Source organism: Eleutherodactylus coqui, chromosome 4 (assembly GCF_035609145.1).
Source record: "Eleutherodactylus coqui strain aEleCoq1 chromosome 4, aEleCoq1.hap1, whole genome shotgun sequence".
Classification (NCBI taxonomy): domain Eukaryota; kingdom Metazoa; phylum Chordata; class Amphibia; order Anura; family Eleutherodactylidae; genus Eleutherodactylus; species Eleutherodactylus coqui.
Genome location: NC_089840.1, coordinates 137,683,808 through 137,701,360, shown reverse-complemented (window position 1 = coordinate 137,701,360; position 17,553 = coordinate 137,683,808). Strand labels below are relative to the sequence as shown.

Sequence of the window (17,553 nt, the reverse complement as noted above, 5' to 3'; positions counted from 1 at the left end):
TCTGCTGCAGCCTCAGCTTACTGGACTCCCAGGACCTGCTGCACAGCAAGCTCCTCCAACCAATCAGGTAGAGGGGGCTTCACTCCCTGTCAATCTTGACTCCACCAGTACACCCTGGTGGCGTCAAGATACACTAATACCGGGTACCTAATTAACCCTGTATATACATGTGTGGTGTTTATACACGCCATTGTGAGCTGACAAGAGTCGGAAATTTGAACAAAAAAAGAAACCAAAAAGACCACATATGACGGCGGGCGTGAGATACCGGCGGCGGGCGTGAGATACCGGCGGCGGGCGTGAGATACCCTGTTATGCACAGTCCCAAATCGCTGCCATACGCGGCGACTGGCCGGCTCCACAACAGTAAATGCTGCGGGATACACACAGCATGTTAAGCTTACGGTCGTATCAGCGGCCTTAGGGTGCGGGCAGACGAGCGCATAAACGGCGCGTTTTTGCGATCAAACATATATACGTGACCATCTGAGGCAATGGTTTCGAATGTATTTGTTCACATGGGCGATTTTACGGCGCGTAAAAACGGCAATTCGAAAAAAAACGGAACATATGTGACCGAAATACGCGCCAACACATATTCGATCGCCGAAAAGACCGTTTGCAAAGTAGGAACAAACGAAAATACGCTTTCTAGCTCTGGTCATGATCGGTGAAAAACGATCGCTCGGGCGATTATACGTTGCGCTCGTGCGAACGTAAATACGCCTACGCTCGTCTGCCCGCACCCTCATGGACACACAAACTGCGCACATAATACGCTGTGCAGGTACGCTGGTGTGACCGAGCCCCGACTACACAGCGGTACAGCAACAAGCCGCCCTCTGGAGGCAGCGGGAAGGTGATGTGGCCCCCGTGACAGAACAGATAGCCCCTGCCATTACTAAACTGAAGCCAGCTGTCAGAGGCAGGAAGCACCGGTGGCCACTTACAGCCCCGCTCGGCCAACGGCTGGTGGGAACACATCACTGATAAAAAGGACAGCTTTGTCTCCGGGTAGCAGCCGCCGGTGACTGGGAACTGCGGAGCTGATAGAAGGCCCCGTGAGGTAACCGCCGGTCCAGAGGCCCCTGCGCGGTGTGCCAGCCGCGGCCCCGTGAGGTACCCGCCGGTCCAGAGGCCCCTGAGCGGTGTGACAGCCCGGCCCCGTGAGGTAACGGACCGCTCAGTCTTATACCTCAAAGTTCCACAACGTCAAATCACTATATGAAAATGGGCGGAGCTCTTCGCCCGACACGCGGCTCCTCTGCTGCCCGTTCATTGGCTGAGACTGCTGTCAATCTCACACTATACAATTTCCAGTCACCCCCGCTCCCGCCAATTCCCGGTGAGCTTCGGCTCAGAATCCGCAGTCTATTGGTCGGGGCGGGGTCAGAGCTCTGACGTCACGGGGAAGTTAAAGCGCTGCTGATAAAGTGAAGTGTTGCAGTGGTGGAGCTGCGGCGGCGGAGAGGGAGGTGAGTGCGGGCTGCTGCAGCGGCGGCTGATGGGGGAGGGAGGTGAGTGCGAGCCGCGACAGCTGTTATAGGGGCAGTGTATGTAATTAGTGTCCCCCTCACAGAGCAGTGTATAGTGCGCTGTAGTGACCCTTCGGCTAGTGGAGCTGTATGCTGTCCGCTCAGTAACGGTCCCCGCATCCAGGGCGGCGTGTACATTGTGCGGCTCTTCTTACCGTGCAGTCATCAGCCGGCTGCTCCGTGTGCTGTCCGGGCCTCCTGCAGCATTTAAGGGGTTCAGTGAGTCTGTACCCTCTGGTGACCTGAGGTCCTCCAGGTGTGACACTGTTGGCAGGGGTGGGCACATGGCACCCTGCATTGGTTGCTCTGGCATTGCCAATGTTTCTTAGAAGTATTGTACCCTGTCTCTGGATGGCTGCTGGCATGGTGACTGGTGGGTCAGTATTGGGCAGCTTCTTGGGCTACTTTTTACACGGAGAGAAACATTGTTCGCCCAAGCAAATGAGAGAATGGTGAGTCTGTGCGGGCGCTGAGTTTAAATGCAAATCACTTACGTTTTTTTGTTGCGGTAATTTTGTCCGCTGGCTGTTAACCTGATCGAGCCAACTATTACTTGCATAAAATAAACGATAAGCGACAGGATTGGTGCTGGCAGCGTTTACACCATCACTACCATTTGAATGATCCTGCCTTTGTTTTCCCGTTTCGTGTAAAAGTGCCTCTATGCTGTCTTGTAACCCATAAAGCCCCTGCCCTGAACCTCAGGTGTTACTGCTGGGGATTCTTTACACCTTTCCTTTATTTTAGGGGTTATCCGACTACAGACAACATTCCCTGAAGTTTCCATGTTCTGCTTACATCTGTCTTTGACCCCCTGCACACGGGGGATAATTCCGCAACGGATTTCCCTGCAGAATTTCCGCCCGTGCCCGCTGCCATAGGCGTGCATTAGATAACGCAATCCTAGGCAGACAGCTGCGATTTGATCGCACAAAAACAAACTGCGGCCAGTCCTGTCTCGGTGCGAGCCTCACTGAGCCCCGCACAGAAACGTCACGGCTGATGCCGGCCCTGCGCTGCGCATGTGCCCTCCTTATTAATTTCAATGGGCTTTCATAAAAGGAATGCGTTCAGCCTGCTTCCATTCCGTTATGTCTTCTCTAACAGAACAGTTGGCACCGTCGGCAGCGCTGTTTGTACAGTTAGTAAGGTAAACATAGCGGCACAGAGGAGGCGAGGCATGCTGCTTTTTTTTAAACACACTGAAATCAACAGGGAAAGAACAGAAGCGCTTATTCACATTTTAATTTGAGTATCTGCTCCAAAAACGGAATGGAGAGACGGAAAGCCGTAACACAGGTGTGAATGAGTCCTAATAAGACTTTGTTCTAAGCCTCGGTCGTGACATGTGGGACAGCAGGGTTGTTGGGTGCCGTCTGTAAATTGCTGGACCCGGCACTTCTGCTATCTTTGTGGTTCAGCTCCTATGACTGCCCAACAATGGAAAAGATGAGCAGAGCCTAATTATGTGGTGTGGCGCAGCACCATTACCACATGCAGCTTTGCAAATTAGGCAGTGGTGCCGCTCAGGTAGTCATGTTGGTTCTATCTATTTAGGCTGGGTTCACACGGGGCGGAATTGCCGTGGAATTTCCATGCTGAAAGTCTGCAATTTTTGTCCACTTTGCTGCTTTATTGCAGAATAAGACTTGCAAAAATCTCGTCCACAAGCCTTTTGCATCCAAGCTGCGCTGAAACTGACATGCTGCGCAGAATTCAAAGTCGTGGTATGTCCACTTTATCGCCATCTCCGCTGCGGCCATCTGAGGAGAGATGGCTGCAGCAGAATGCAGTCAGTGAAGCTGTTTCAAAACCTACAGTGCGAGTTTTGAAGCAGCATTTCTATTGTGACACTCTTGCGGTATTGCTGTGCGGTCCTGCTGCGGTCATTCAATGAGATTTCCATGGGATTTACGACCTGTGTGAACCCAGCCTTAGTTGGTTTTCTTACCACTCTTTGCTACAGTCGGTTTGTAGAAAACTCCTAGAATAGCCTCTCTGAACCTGCAATGGTCATACAATAAAAGTGGGGTTTTTGTATCTGCCACTGACTGTTGATAGTAATGTAAGTAGCTGGTTCTCTGCTAAGAACGTTGTCTGGGCACGTCCTTCCTCAGGAGACGTGATGGCCGTGTGACTGGACCCCACAGCGGACAGATTATGCCATTTAAAAAACGTAATGATTGCACTTCATCGGGGATCCAGATACACATCGGCCTGCAGAACCGCCTACAGATTCACAAGTGAAACTGACCATTCCCAGCGGCTGTCTGAAGCACGGTCAGCATGAAACCCAGACGGGTACCACACTGCACAGATGTAGGCTGCTTTTTGCTCTGAAAGGCTGTGCCACTTCAGAGGATACATACTTTGAAGAGCTGCTGGGAACACGGGAAGCGATGTCACCGGGCTTCTTCCTGCTCGGCTAGATCAACAGGTATCGCTAAACACAAACTGTGACAGACCTGTCAGTCTAGCTGGCCCAGGCAGGGGGAAGCCTCTAGGGTTTTGTGTTGCCCACAGCCTAGGCTCCATGAAGCTAGTGACAGGTTGTCTTTAAAGCATACTAGTAGCTTCAGGGGACTCATTGACCCTTTCACATGGCCTAATGATTGGGTAAAATGGATAACCCCATTTCTGGCCCCTGTAACTTGTTTTGTTTATCACTAAGCAGGCTGTACTTCTAACCTTTCCTGAGCTGGAGGGTGGAGACTGCTTGTAGATCTCATGTATACTGTGAAGGGAACGTAGAGGAGGAGATCCTATTCCACTATCACTTGCTGGGAAGTAGTAATACCATAATTTAGGACCACAGAGTAGTACTGAACAGTATGGGCATGAATAAAGCACTTGGTGTGTCCCACCTCTCTACATTGACTCCTATTGGCAGCATGTAATTTGATCTTACAATGAGCTGAAGATGGACTTTAGCTTTATGGAACCATTTAGAAGGGAGCCTGATAAAGAACAAAGCATTTTTTCTAAGATCTATGATGCCCCATTTACATGGGACAACTGTTGACTAAACGCTATGCATGAGCGGGTCACTTTATTGCTACTCGTTAGCGCTCCTGTGGAGTGCTTAGACGGGCAAATCCCAGCTGAGTATCCGCTGGGCAGAGGGCCTTTAGACGCAATGAAAAGGGAGTGAACCAGCTATGATTTTATGCTGGATGAAAGTGAGTGACAAAGTAAACCAATAGTTAACAATGGCTTTGCATTTAGACGTAACAATTATTGTTCTTTCTTTGTTTGAAACAATTTTTGTGCGCTACTAGTCCCATGTAAATGGCTTTAAGCGGGGTTCATGTCTGCGTCAGAGGCTCTGCTAAGGATATGTTCACATGTAGCGGATGTTTCACAGCAGCAATTCTGCAGCTAAAAATACGTGCCCATTTGAAGAGGTGATATCTGCACTGAGAATACACAGCATAAATTGACATGCTGCAAGTTCACAATTTGCACCTCATGTTGGTTCTGCTACGGATTTCGTGCAGAATTTCTCTGCGTTGTGTGGATGAGTTTTAAAGCTCGTCCACATGGCTTGTACTGTAAAAGCGATGCTATATGAACATATCCCTAGAGCCTCGGCACAAAGTACTGCAGCATGGTGGCCTATCTAGTCTGAGAAAATGCTGGGTGGCATAGCATAAGCCCAGCAGACCTCGTTATAGTCAGCGGGTCCATCAGGCAGGTGCTTTTCATACCAGTCATGTCCCGGATTCAGCATTTCAGTTGCTTGGCTGCTATAATGGAGCTGAATGGAAATATTTCGCAGAGGTGTAAATGAGGTCCAAAGCGTTTAGAAGAGAAGAAAAACTACAGAATCTCCACAGTACCAGGGACCTCTGCTATGAAGAATCCAGTTCTGAATCTCGTCCCCTCCAGGCTTTGCATTCTGAACTTTTCTTCTGGCTTCCAGCTCATATGACCAACACTCTGATAACGTTCTGCGGGACCCGACCCGAGCGCCTGCAGAGACGAGCGCGTACTCGCCCGCGCCCAGCGGCCCCGGCTCTTTCATGTGCCGGCTGCCGGGCAGCCGGCGCATGCGCAGACCGGAGCCGGCGGCCGGGTGAGTGACGTATCTGTGCGAGGCTCTGTGAGCCCCGCACAAAAATAGGACATGCCGCGGTTTGTTTGCCGCGCGACATTTCGCGCGGCCAAACCGTGGCCGTCTGCATAGGAGTGCGTATTGTAATGCACTCCTATGCAGGCTTTGAGCGGTGGAAATCCTGCGGGAAATCCCGCTGCGGGATTTCCGCCCGTGTGCAGGCGGCACCTCATGTCCACGGGCACACACACAGTGGAATCCTGCAGCGGTTTCCACGTGTGCCCCCAGCCATGAGGCTAAAAATTTAACTATCCTCACCTGTCTGGATGTTACGGGTCTCCTCTGTCGCAGCTGGATCTTCTTTTTTCTGCCCGGCGGATGTACTCGGCATGCCGGCAGCGCGCCACGTGCATCTTTATTTATTTTTAATCTTCTGCTCTCCCACGTATCCGCTGCACAGCACAAAAACAGATTGACGTCAATGGGACCCGTCCGTACGGGAGATCTGCAGGAAATGGAGCATGCTGCAATTTCTTCCCGCGCGTGCAATCTGAATCCGCATGCTTTAAATTGCCCTGCAGATGCTAATGCATCCCTATGGGCTTCTAGAGCTGTGGATCTCCCAGATGTGGGCATTGGGTCTAAAACTTTCTCACTACCTGCTCTGTTTATTTGGGCTAGGCTACATTTGTAAGTTAAGCACATTTTTCCTAAGAAACATCATGGCAAAGGCAAGAAAAGTGTGTAAATGCACGTTTATCCATGATTTGTTAGCAAAAAGAAAATTGGTAGCAAAGAAGCGTTTGTTAGTTAAATAAGCCTGATGAAAGGAAGTTGTGGTGTTGTATATAATCTATTTTTCAATTTCTCCCCAGACTAAAGATGGCGTTATGAGTTATGTGACCCGTCTGCATTCTTGTGCTTGGCTAACCAGCTACCCCAGTTACACCCACTTTTCTCTTCACCTTGTAATTGGAAGACGTTGCCTTAGCTTACTCATTGATTCCTTGCTTTACTGCTTGGGGTCATGTCTTAATTATTTGTCATTTTGATGAGCTAATAGAATTTGTGCTTTTTTGACTGTCGGGCTTCTTGTTGGAGCCGTCGCCTTTTTAGTCACTATTTTTCATCCACCTTATTTTATCTAAGTGATTAATGGGGAGCGACTGTATCTCTTCAGCCTTGAAAGCCGTAGAGGGCAAGGACTACTTGGAAGGGCTGTCCCCGGAGTGTTGGCGACTGTTACCCTCAGCATATAAGAGTTGTTTGGACTATATATAATCTTAGAGGTCACAACCATGCCACCTGTTCCTGAACACCGAGATGATGGTGTTGCTGCCAATGGGGTCTATCCTGCTCTGGAGAACCAGCAACACTTGGATGTAGATAACAATCCTCTCATGGTGAACCCAGACTTCTTGGAGCCAGATGAATCTGAGGTAGTGATAATAGGTTCCCGTGCAAATACCAAAGGGGTGCAAGAGGAGGATGCCTTACTGGAGAATGGTAGCCAAAGCACAGAGAGTGAAGATCAAAATATGGAGCCTTCTTGTGAGGCGGTGGTGCCATTGAAAGAAACTTCTTTTTCTATTGGACTCCAAGTTCTGTTTCCTTTCTTATTGGCGGGATTTGGAACGGTGGCTGCAGGGATGGTTCTCGACATAGTGCAGGTAAGCCTTGTGCCATATGTATCTTGTAGATAAGAAAACTTGACTAAGTTGATGAACATATTGCTGTCTACTCATACAGTGCTGAAATTTGGATGCTGTTAGGACATGTACATTGAATCTGCTGGAATGGACAGAACATATGTGGAATGTATGCCAACTTGGGTTACTTGGTGTGACGCGTACTACAAGTGAAATATCACTTAGTGGCCATACGTGCTGGTATACTAGTACAAAGATGCACAAGGGCAGGTATACACCATTTCCCAACCACAGGCAGAAAGGCAGATTGCTATATGGAGGAGCATTGCACAGGGCAATATACTGATGAACAACCACTCACATACTGACCACATATTGGGGTGTCTACTTGGTACTATACATGCACACAGGGAAGGCATACAAAGAGTGCCAGACCAACTGATATATGTAGTGCACCATGCAGGCTTACATCCTATTAATGATGCCACACACTATACAGCATGGCAGGTTGCCCTGCACCTCAAATGTGAACCACACTGGCCCTGACACCAGCCTGACTGCTTCCTGCAAATATAATAAATATGAGGTATTGGTTCACAGCACACATCAAGGGTCCTCGTTTTCTCACGCATCCTTACATTAACATTACAAACCACAAAAAGGACAGAATTCAAGAATCACAGAAGGTGGTCATACCTACTCGTATACTAGTACAAAATACAAGGGCAAACTGCTTTAGGGTGCATTCACATGTGTGTTTTTTTTAAACCAAAACCCAGAGTGGGTCCAAAAGACCTTAAAGGGGTTGTCCCGCGCTGAAACGGGTTTTTTTTTTGTTTTTTTTTAACCCCCCCCCCCCCCCCCCCCCCCCCGGTTCGGCGCAAGACAACCCCGGTGCAGGGGTTAAAAAAAAACAAACCGGGTAGTACTTACCCGAATCCCGGCGGTCCGGCGTCTTCATACTCACCTGCTGAAGATGGCCGCCGGGATCCTCTCTCTCTGTGGACCGCAGGGCTTCTGTGCGGTCCATTGCCGATTCCAGCCTCCTGATTGGCTGGAATTGGCACGTGATGGGGCGGAGCTACAGAGGCGGCATTCTGCACGAGCGGCCCCATTGAAGACAGCAGAAGACCCGGACTGCGCAAGCGCGTCTAATTTGGCCATTAGACGGCGAAAATTAGACGGCAACCATGGAGACGAGGACGCCAGCAACGGAGCAGGTAAGTGAAAAACTTTTTATAACTTCTGTATGGCTCATAATTAATGCACAATGTACATTACAAAGTGCATTAATATGGCCATACAGAAGTGTATAGACCCACTTGCTGCCGCGGGACAACCCCTTTAAATCCCTTTCTCCTTCTATGATCCTCAGCTGGCTTTGCTGCAAAACCTGCTCATGTGAATGCACCCTTATAGGAGCATTGCACAGGTGCAATATATGCAAGTATAAAACTAAACCGCTGTGTCGCCCAATGTTTGGTAGGTGTATGAGTGGTTGTTCATCAGTATAAGGCACCTGTGTAATGCTCTATATAGCTTGCTTGTCTGCCTGCTGATGGATGTGGTTCTACACCCTCCCTTCTATTTTGTATCAGTATACCATTAAGTACGGCCACTTTTTTTTTTTTTTTTTTTTTTGAATTGGTAACTTCTGTATATGTGACTTGTTTGCACCTTACAATGGGGCACAACCTACCCTTAAAACTAAACGTAATTCACACTCAGCCATCTGGGTGGTTTTCATTACGTGGTGCTCTTCCTTGCATTTACATGAACGATTCAAAAAAATCGCTGGACTGTTCGAATGTGACTGGTTTGGTTTAAATCGTTCAGTTGATGGGATGTGCCGCAATGCTGGAAAACACTGTTAATTTGTGACCCTTAAGTACTGGAGTTGGAAATGCTGCTGTATAGTGGAATTTGTTCATCAAGGCATGTGCATTTTAAAACCCTGAACATAGCCATAGGGTGCAATTAACCTTATATGGTATACTTCATAAAATCACGGAGGTGAGAGAAAAAAATGCACAAAGACATAACTCGCAGAAAAAGAAGCCAAATATGCACCACCTGCTACTGCAGGGCAGGCTCAATCACCGTATGCCCTAGTAGTATGCAGACAGCCAGATTGCAATATGAGGGAGCTAAATGTTCAATGCAGACTAATGTGCAGCCACTCAACTCAACCCTAGTTTGGGGGGAGAGGTGACTGCAAACAACATAGTCTGCACATCTGAACTAATACCAAGGATGCCAGCCATAGAAAATTTTGACACTTCATACAGTAATCTAATCCCTACTGGCAAAGCAGTGGATTGCCCTGTATCACCACAGTGTGCCACACTGGCAGGGCCTCCCAGGCTCCCCCATCTATAGTACATTGCGTGTTGAGGAAAAAAACAGCACCTGATAGATGCAGGTGTATACTTCCTTTTAATGTTATGGCTGAAATCTTGCACTTTGACTATATACTGGCATACGTCAGAGGTAAGTCAGTAGTGTACACCTGACCTATACCATTAGTGTGGTGTGAACAGAGCCTACAGGCCACTAATTTCTGCAAGGTCGCTGACTAAATGTACATGTAGACAGGCTGGTTTCCTGACTCTCCCCTCGATGGATGTCTGTGCAAGAAGGATCGTGTACATGGAGTCTCAACCCTTACTCCTTGTGTTTCTTGGAGATAAGCAGTCACCAGCAGAGTCTGGTAGTGACTTCCCTCTATCCATGAACAAATCAGCTGAACCCAGCATTGAAGTAGAGGGGTTGAGAGTAATGGCTCTCTTGGCTGACCTCTATTGAACATATGTGGGGATCTTTTAATCTGTTAATTTTAGTACCTAAGGCTTCTTTCCTACGAGCGTATATCAGCCGGCCTTTTTCACAGGTGACTGATATATGCTGTGATCTGCTGCATTGGATTCCAATGCAGCAGATCACATGTCCGTATTCCTGAGACGTAAAAGCGCCCGACCAGGCCAATATAGTGCTAGGTGTTTTTACATTGGGCCCAAAAGATGGTCCTGGAACTATCTTTTGGTCCGGAATATGTTGGCTGCTGCATGGGTTCCTTTGGGAGCCCATGGCAACTGCTGCAGGTGGGAGGGAGTTTAGCAGCATGGCTGCTAAACTTCCTCCCCACTGGCTCTCTGCAATGGGAGGGGATGGTAGAACAGGGGCAGAGCTAAGCGCTGTCTCGTCTCCTTCCATTGCTGGCTATGGATAAGGGGTGGGATGTTGGCAGAGCTAAGCTCCTGCCCCTTGTCCATAGCCATCAATAGGAGGAGGTGGGATGGGCTGGTGCTTGGCCCCACCCCCTCCCATTGCAAAGGAGGAGTGGGAGGAGAGGACAGGTGAGCCTGCGATAGGGAGGGAAAAGGGGCGACGTCATGGTAGTCTCGGTGTATGTGTGGTGGGACCCATGCCGTCTCAACAGGCGCACAAATGCTTGCTTTGTGCACCCGTTGACCAGTTTTAGCTCTCCCAACGTAGCGTATATTGGCTGGCCATGAAAATGGCGGCTGATATACGCTTGTGGGAAAGAAGCCTAAAACTGTATGCCAAGATAAATTGTAATTAAGGTTTGTCACTCATTTAGCAGCTTACAATTCTTGCCTTGTTAATCCTCATTAAAGGTGGAGCGGCCGTTTCCTGCTGGTTTCACTTGAATGTTTGAAGACGATAAGTGGGATCTAGAAACTAACAATTATTGGATTTAATATTACCTTGACAACAAAGACCTTTATTAAAAACCCACTTTTACATTGCATTACATTTGTCCGTCAAGTATTAGTTTAAATTAAAGCCAGGACAAGGCTTTCATTATATCTTAAGAGCGCGCTCTGAAAGCTAGTGACTGCACACTGTAGAGGTGGGTTCACTCAAACTGATAGAGGGTAAAACATGTTACAATCACACCTCACTCTCCTTACTTAGCAGCCTACTAATTGCAGCCAAGCTTAAAGGGGTTCTGTCAGCAAAATAAAAAAAATTATACTCCCCTGCATCCCTTTACAGTCTAAACTGTAGAAAGAGAAAAGTTTAAAAAAACTAAGCATACTCTCCTAATCCCATTGTACTTGGTCCCTCCGTTTAGGTGCTGGGAAGGGGGACGCATGCGCACTCACCGTCGACTCTTTGGCCTGGCTGCGGCTAACCCTGCCGTCCTCAATCAGTGGGCAACGCATCACTTGTGACGCATCAACCACTGACCCGGGCGGCAGGACTTTCCATCCGGCAGGGGTCAGAGCAGGGGTGGGAGCTGGAACTTTGCCAGCTTCTGCCCTGCGATCGGATGGCTGCTAGAGTGAGAGAAGACCAGCAGGTTCCCAATGACCGGCCCCATAAGGCACAGGTGAGTTATTATTTTTTCTGATAGAACCCCTTTAAGGGTATGTTCACACTTAGCAGAGAGCAGTGTGACTTGTCCATTGTAGACCATCCACACAAAGTTCTGCATGAAAACCATGACCAAAAATGAGACCCAATGCTGTGGTTTTTGATGTGGATCCACTGCAAATGTCACTCTTTCAGTTGAGTGTGAAATCTGTTGTGGATCTGTCTCAAATACACAGCAATGGTGCAGATTTTGTCATTTTTGGTTGTAGTTTGGATGTGGAATTTGGTGCAGATTGTTGATTGTAAAAACTTTCCACTAACCTAAAAAGCCAATATTTAATGGAAAACCCTATCTTAAGAATAGGCTGTTGGTTCAGACTGGTGGTTCTTGGAGCATCTACTGATCAGCTGATTGCAGTAGCCACGATGCTTGAGCAGGTATCTCTGCCCCTTCACTGCATATTGTACACCATTCATTTTCCTTGGACTAAGCTGCAATACCGCGAGCGGCTGCTGTCACTTGAATGGAGCCGCTATCAAGCCATGTGACTGATGAATGTGATGTCACAGTCCTGAGGAGCCATAGCACTCGCCTATCAGCCTCGTCAGCTGATTGGCAGAGGTCCTGAGCACCAGACCTCTACCCATATGATACTGAACATATTCAGTAGTTCTGGAAAGTGTGTGTGTGTGTGTGTGTGTGGAATTCCATCTCTACCCTTTCAAAAGCTAGAATTTTGAAAGCTAAGCTTTTACGCAGGGAGAATAAGCTTTTACTTAGTAGATGCCATTGACATCTGCAAACTCTTCAAACATAATTTTTGTCATGGTTCAGCAAATCTTAGATGCCACCTAGTTGATGCACCTTTTTTGACGCTTGAAACCTTCTCAAACTTCAGCTTTTTTTATTGGTTTCTGGCAGTTCTGATTCCTGGTCCCTTTTAAAATAAGCATATTGTTGACCAAAATTAATATGACCATTCCTATTCCTGAGGAATCTGCAGGTGCCCCATCCCCTCCAATGGTATTGCCAAAGTCCTTGAGGGACGACTCTTACCAGCTGTTAGGCAATTGCATGTGTGAGCTTTTGAATAGGCTTATATGCAGACTAGTAGTTTCCTGATATATTGCAGTCCTGGAATCTATTCTTAAAAAGAATCCCATTAAAAATCTATATAAACGGGTAGATGAAGTAGGATCACTAACTGGATGTATTTTACATGGTGCATTTGGGGGATCATGCTGACTTGCAATTGATTGCCTCCTTTCTCCCCTTAGCCATAATGGCACTAGGAGAGAGGGGATTGGAAGGAGGAAGAATATTATTTTACTGAAATTCTGAATAAAGCTACTCCTGTCTTCTACAAAATATTTTCTAACTAGTTTAAAAGACCATTTCAAAGTTGTCTGGTCCAGCAATTGTTAGGCAATCCTGCTAGTACTTTTTTTCTTTTTTTTGACACGTGTGGTAGCGCATCTCAGGGCCTCAGTAGTGGCATTCTTTGTGTATATGGAAATATATATCTTATTGGCATTAGTGCCTGCTTCCATGGCGGAGGTCGATGTGTGTACTTGGAGAGGGTTGTATAATGTGCAGTCTTGTACGTATCCTGGAATATCTGTGTACTCTGGGATAGGATTGCCAGTACATCAACTTGAACAGTCCGCCGCACAAAGTGAACCCATCAGCATTGTGTTTAAACTCTGATCTAAGAAAGGGTTAACTCTAAATTTAGGCCTGATCATGGAAAAGCGTTTAATCCCGGAACGTAATATAGAAATAAGCGTTATGAACGTGTCTCCTTATGAATGCTCCACTGTGTATCTTGTTTGCTAATCCTGGCTGAGTTTCATTGGCAGCAGACTTACATTTAAATCCAGGCATGAGATGATTAAGATTTGCCTTCCTAGAGCGCCCCTCCACCCTTGGGTGAAATAGGACCCTTGCTGTGACCCTACATGACGGGGACAGTTGGCTCGGTGGCCTTTTAGAAACATGTGCTGCCTATACACGGAGGGGAATGATGGCCTCAGTCTGTCCCTCTTTATTCTCTTCCTTTTTTTTTAAAGTTCCCCTTCAGCTCAAACAGCCCGGGCACAGATCTTCCAACTCAAGACGTCTATTGTCTCTTCAAATTGAAGTGCAGCAGTGCAGACATCGGCCACTTCAGTAGTAAAACTGCCTGTCCATCTCTAAACGTACATGAGTGGCCCTCACTACTGACACATGGGCTACCCCCTCCTAGCCTGACCACATAAACAAAAAGCAGTGAGGTGTGTGCTCACACAGGTTAGAAGCTCCCACAGTTTTTTGGCAGTCTCTCTCCAGGGCAGACATAACAGCTGTACTTCTTCTTTCCTTATAACAACCACCCTCTGCAGCTTCTCAATTAACTAGGAGGTGAGTCTGCTCCCTGCTGCTTCACAGAATGTCAGGACTCTGAGAAATATGCCTCCCCCTCCTTTAAAACGCCTGTCGCCTGACACCCCCCCCCCTTTTTCTTTTACGGATGTGCCCATAACCCCCCCCCCCCCCTCCAAATTTATCATTTTTACAAATGGCCACAAAAATGATATCTATATTCTCAAATATAAATTATCTTTCTTCTAGTAATAAGTAGGTTTTTGTCAATAGAACCTAATAGCTGCGGGCAACGCTGCGGATTTCCTCCGCGAATTATGCGGCGGAAATCCGTCCGTGTGCAGGGGGCCTTAGCCTCTCATATTCTGGTCTTGGAGATGTGTGGTTTTTGAGGTGCTTGTTAAAACCAAGCAAACCCAAAACCACCCAGCTCTCCTTATCTCTCCCTAACTCCTCCCACAAAAATCAAGCCTTTGTGGCTATGCCAGTGGGAAAGAAAAAAAAAAGTCAATCAGGGAGGCAAAAACACCCAGGTTCCTGTTACAGCAGCTGAGATCAGAGCTTGTTCCAATCCTGGCCATTTAACTCTGTAGATGCTGCTGTCCATGTAGACCACAGGGCTTGCAGAGGGAGGATACTCCTTCTCACTCCTCTGGCACCCCCACAATCTGATTGTAAGGTGCTGATGGTTGCCATAGACCAAATCAATTTATGTCCTGTTTGTCAAGTACCTTGTGCCCAGGACGTAAACTTCTGTCCTGTGGCGTTGGGGGAGAAGAGGTGAAACCTTCTATGCATTTTGTTTCCTCTTGGGTCACCCATGCACCACCTTCTGGCATCCATACTAAGTAAAATGGGGCATATAGGCTAACACTTCAGTTTATGCCAGTTTCTAGCATGAGTTCTAGAGAAGTCAGTGGATTGTAGGAAGCCTGGCCCACTGGGCCTGGAAGTAGCTTCAAACACAGGTCATTTATGTTTATCTTCCATCATAACGTGTTTTGGATTTTTCACTTTTTTTTTTGGTTTTCTTTTGTCCATGGTTAAAAAAAAAAAACTTGCTTTGCTCCAAAGTCTAGACTTTCTATCTCTGTCTTGCAGTCTTCCTACACATCCTTCCCACGTGTGTGATTGTTCTTCAAGCAGATACAATATTATCATGGTCTTTGAATAGTTGCTGATTTTAGTCCTGTTTAAATGCTGGTGGTGTAATGTTACTTCTTGGCAGGGAGGTTGGGACTGCATGTCCATGTGATGCTTACGCCTCAGTGTGACCTATTCAGGGTACAGAGGGGGGCGTACATGTGTTACCTTCAGTGTCCCTGTAGGAATGTGTATTATACCTTCCTTCAAACATGGGAGACTTATTAGACTGGCACATCCCTTCATATTTTCAGTGATCTCAGCAGCCTTCTGTGCCTACATAAAGTACGAGGGCCAACCTGGCATACATTTCTAGTATACTTTCTGGCCTCTCCTGGCACAGCATTCCCACTCTTACAAAAGTGGCAAGGGCAGTGAAGAAGCTGAATCGCCACCTGCATAAAATTGTTTATTTTTTTACAACAAACTAGTATAAAATTATATAATTCCCCCCCCCCCCCCCCCCCCAAAAAAAGTGTTCTCTTTGCTATATCCACCCCAACACCACCATGTTTTCTTTATTGCTCTATGAAGATATATTGATGGAAACTCATGTAAAAAAGCCAAACACTGGTGCTTTCCCTGTGGACTGGCAGCCAGCATCTGGCACTAGCATTTGTTGAAGAGATGCAGGGCCTTTCTCCTAGCGTGTGAAACCACCATATATGTCCGCACGTCATTCCTGCTATTGGCTAAGAGCAACTCCTATGTGTGACTTAACCCTCAAAGGACCACGCACTGTAAATATGCAGCACCTGGTCCTTGCCTGTCACTAACTGCCAAGGACCCGACCTGCTCCGCTACAGTGGTGGAGCTTTAATCCTGCACCATATGTTTACTACTGGCTGTGATTTAAAGCCCAGTACCATAATTAAACCCCCCCCCCCCCCCCAAATTTATCAAGACCCTTAGAAAGCCAACCTCTTTCCTTGTATATATTGGAAGTCAAGTGACCTCAGCAGCACCGTCCTGGTATCCTGGCACCCAGGACTCCCTGACTTTTGCGCTTCTGCCAAACATACATACAGGGAGCCAGAGCTGCTTCCAAAGGGCTGAAGAGGTGAATATTGCCTTTTTTGTTTGGACAAGGGATTTTTGGGCATAACTCGCATTGGCCAGCCCAGACACCCATAAAAGATCCCATTGCTGAAATACAACAAATCTGATCCTTATTTCCCCTGATGGCTCTTGTAGGGTGGCAGTTGTGATGTTCCCATTGGATAATTTGTAGATCTGCCAGTGCTGTAAGTGGCTCGCATGCCTTGTACCACATGTATTGTGTGTCAGCCACTTTTGGCTCCTCACTCCGATTTATAACCTAGTAGGGAAGGTATGGCTTGAAATGCAACATTTGTACCACAATTTTGTCTCAAAGTAAGCCAATACGTAGTGAAAATTTTTAAAACGATGGTTTACAAATGTGCTAAATTTATCATACAGTATGCGCCTTTGTGATGAACTTGGTGCATCTTTGGACTATCTGGTTTAAGGGAGGTTTAACATGGGCAGATCTGCCGATCATAAATGGTGCTGACAAAGTGTAGGCTGTTGACTGGCGCTCAGTAAGGTGTTACACAGGCAGATGGGGGATATATTATGTTGTTCGTTTCCATGAAGACTCAGCGGCACACTTGCCTGTTTACCTGGGGATATGTGCTGCTGATCACGCATCTTTATGGTCGCATAAACTATCCAATCAGCTGCGCAAGAGTCTACTTGTTTCCCGTCTGGTCTGAGGCATAATCCTAGAATAGAATCATAGAATGGTAGAGTTAGAATGGACCTCCAGGGTCATCGGGTCCAACCCCCCTGCTCAGTGCAGGATCACTAAATCATCCCAGACACATTTGTCCAGCTTTTGTTTGAACACTTCCATTGAAGGAGAACTCGCCACCTCCCGTGGTAACCTGTTCCACTCATTAATCACCCTCACTGTCAAAGTTTTGATTTTTGTTTTTTTTTTCTCTAATCTCTAATCTGTGTCTCCTCCCTTTCAGTTTCATCCCATTGCTTCTAGCCTTTCCTTCTACAAATGAGAATAGGGCTGATCCCTCTGCACTGTGACAGCCCTTCAGATATTTGTAGACCGCTATAAAGTCTCCTCTCAGCCTCCTTTTTTGCAAGCTAAACATTCCCAGATCCTTTAACCGTTCTTCATAGGACATGACTTGCAGACTGCATGGCTGACTGAGCATACGAATGTTATGAATGTTTGTGCCCGATCAAGAAGCCACAAACTTAAAGGGGTTTTTCAGGCAGCACCCACTGGGATGCTCACTGCAGTAGAAGTGGTGCTCCGACCCTCGTGTAGTGACCGATGCTCCTAATTACAGCTGGGGTCCCATTGATTTCAATGAGCTGTGCTTGTAATTACGAGTGTTTGCCACTAGACAGGGAACAGAGCAGCACTTCCACTCCAACCCCCCAACCCCCCCTTCATGTATCCCAATGTACCGGGAACAACCTGGC

The 17,553-nt window shown here is 47.2% G+C and overlaps 1 protein-coding gene across 1 annotated transcript in view; it reads left to right on the top strand.

The window, feature by feature from the left end:
* The first annotated feature begins 1,427 nt into the window (after positions 1–1,427).
* The window catches only part of SLC41A1 (solute carrier family 41 member 1), a 41,991-nt gene continuing 25,865 nt past the window's right edge, over positions 1,428–17,553 (top strand). Inside the window, exons 1-2 of the mRNA XM_066600183.1 lie at positions 1,428–1,475; positions 6,465–7,259. Coding sequence (XP_066456280.1) covers positions 6,888–7,259 — 372 coding nt within the window. The 5' untranslated portion in view covers positions 1,428–1,475; positions 6,465–6,887. The remainder of the gene's footprint in view (positions 1,476–6,464; positions 7,260–17,553) is intronic.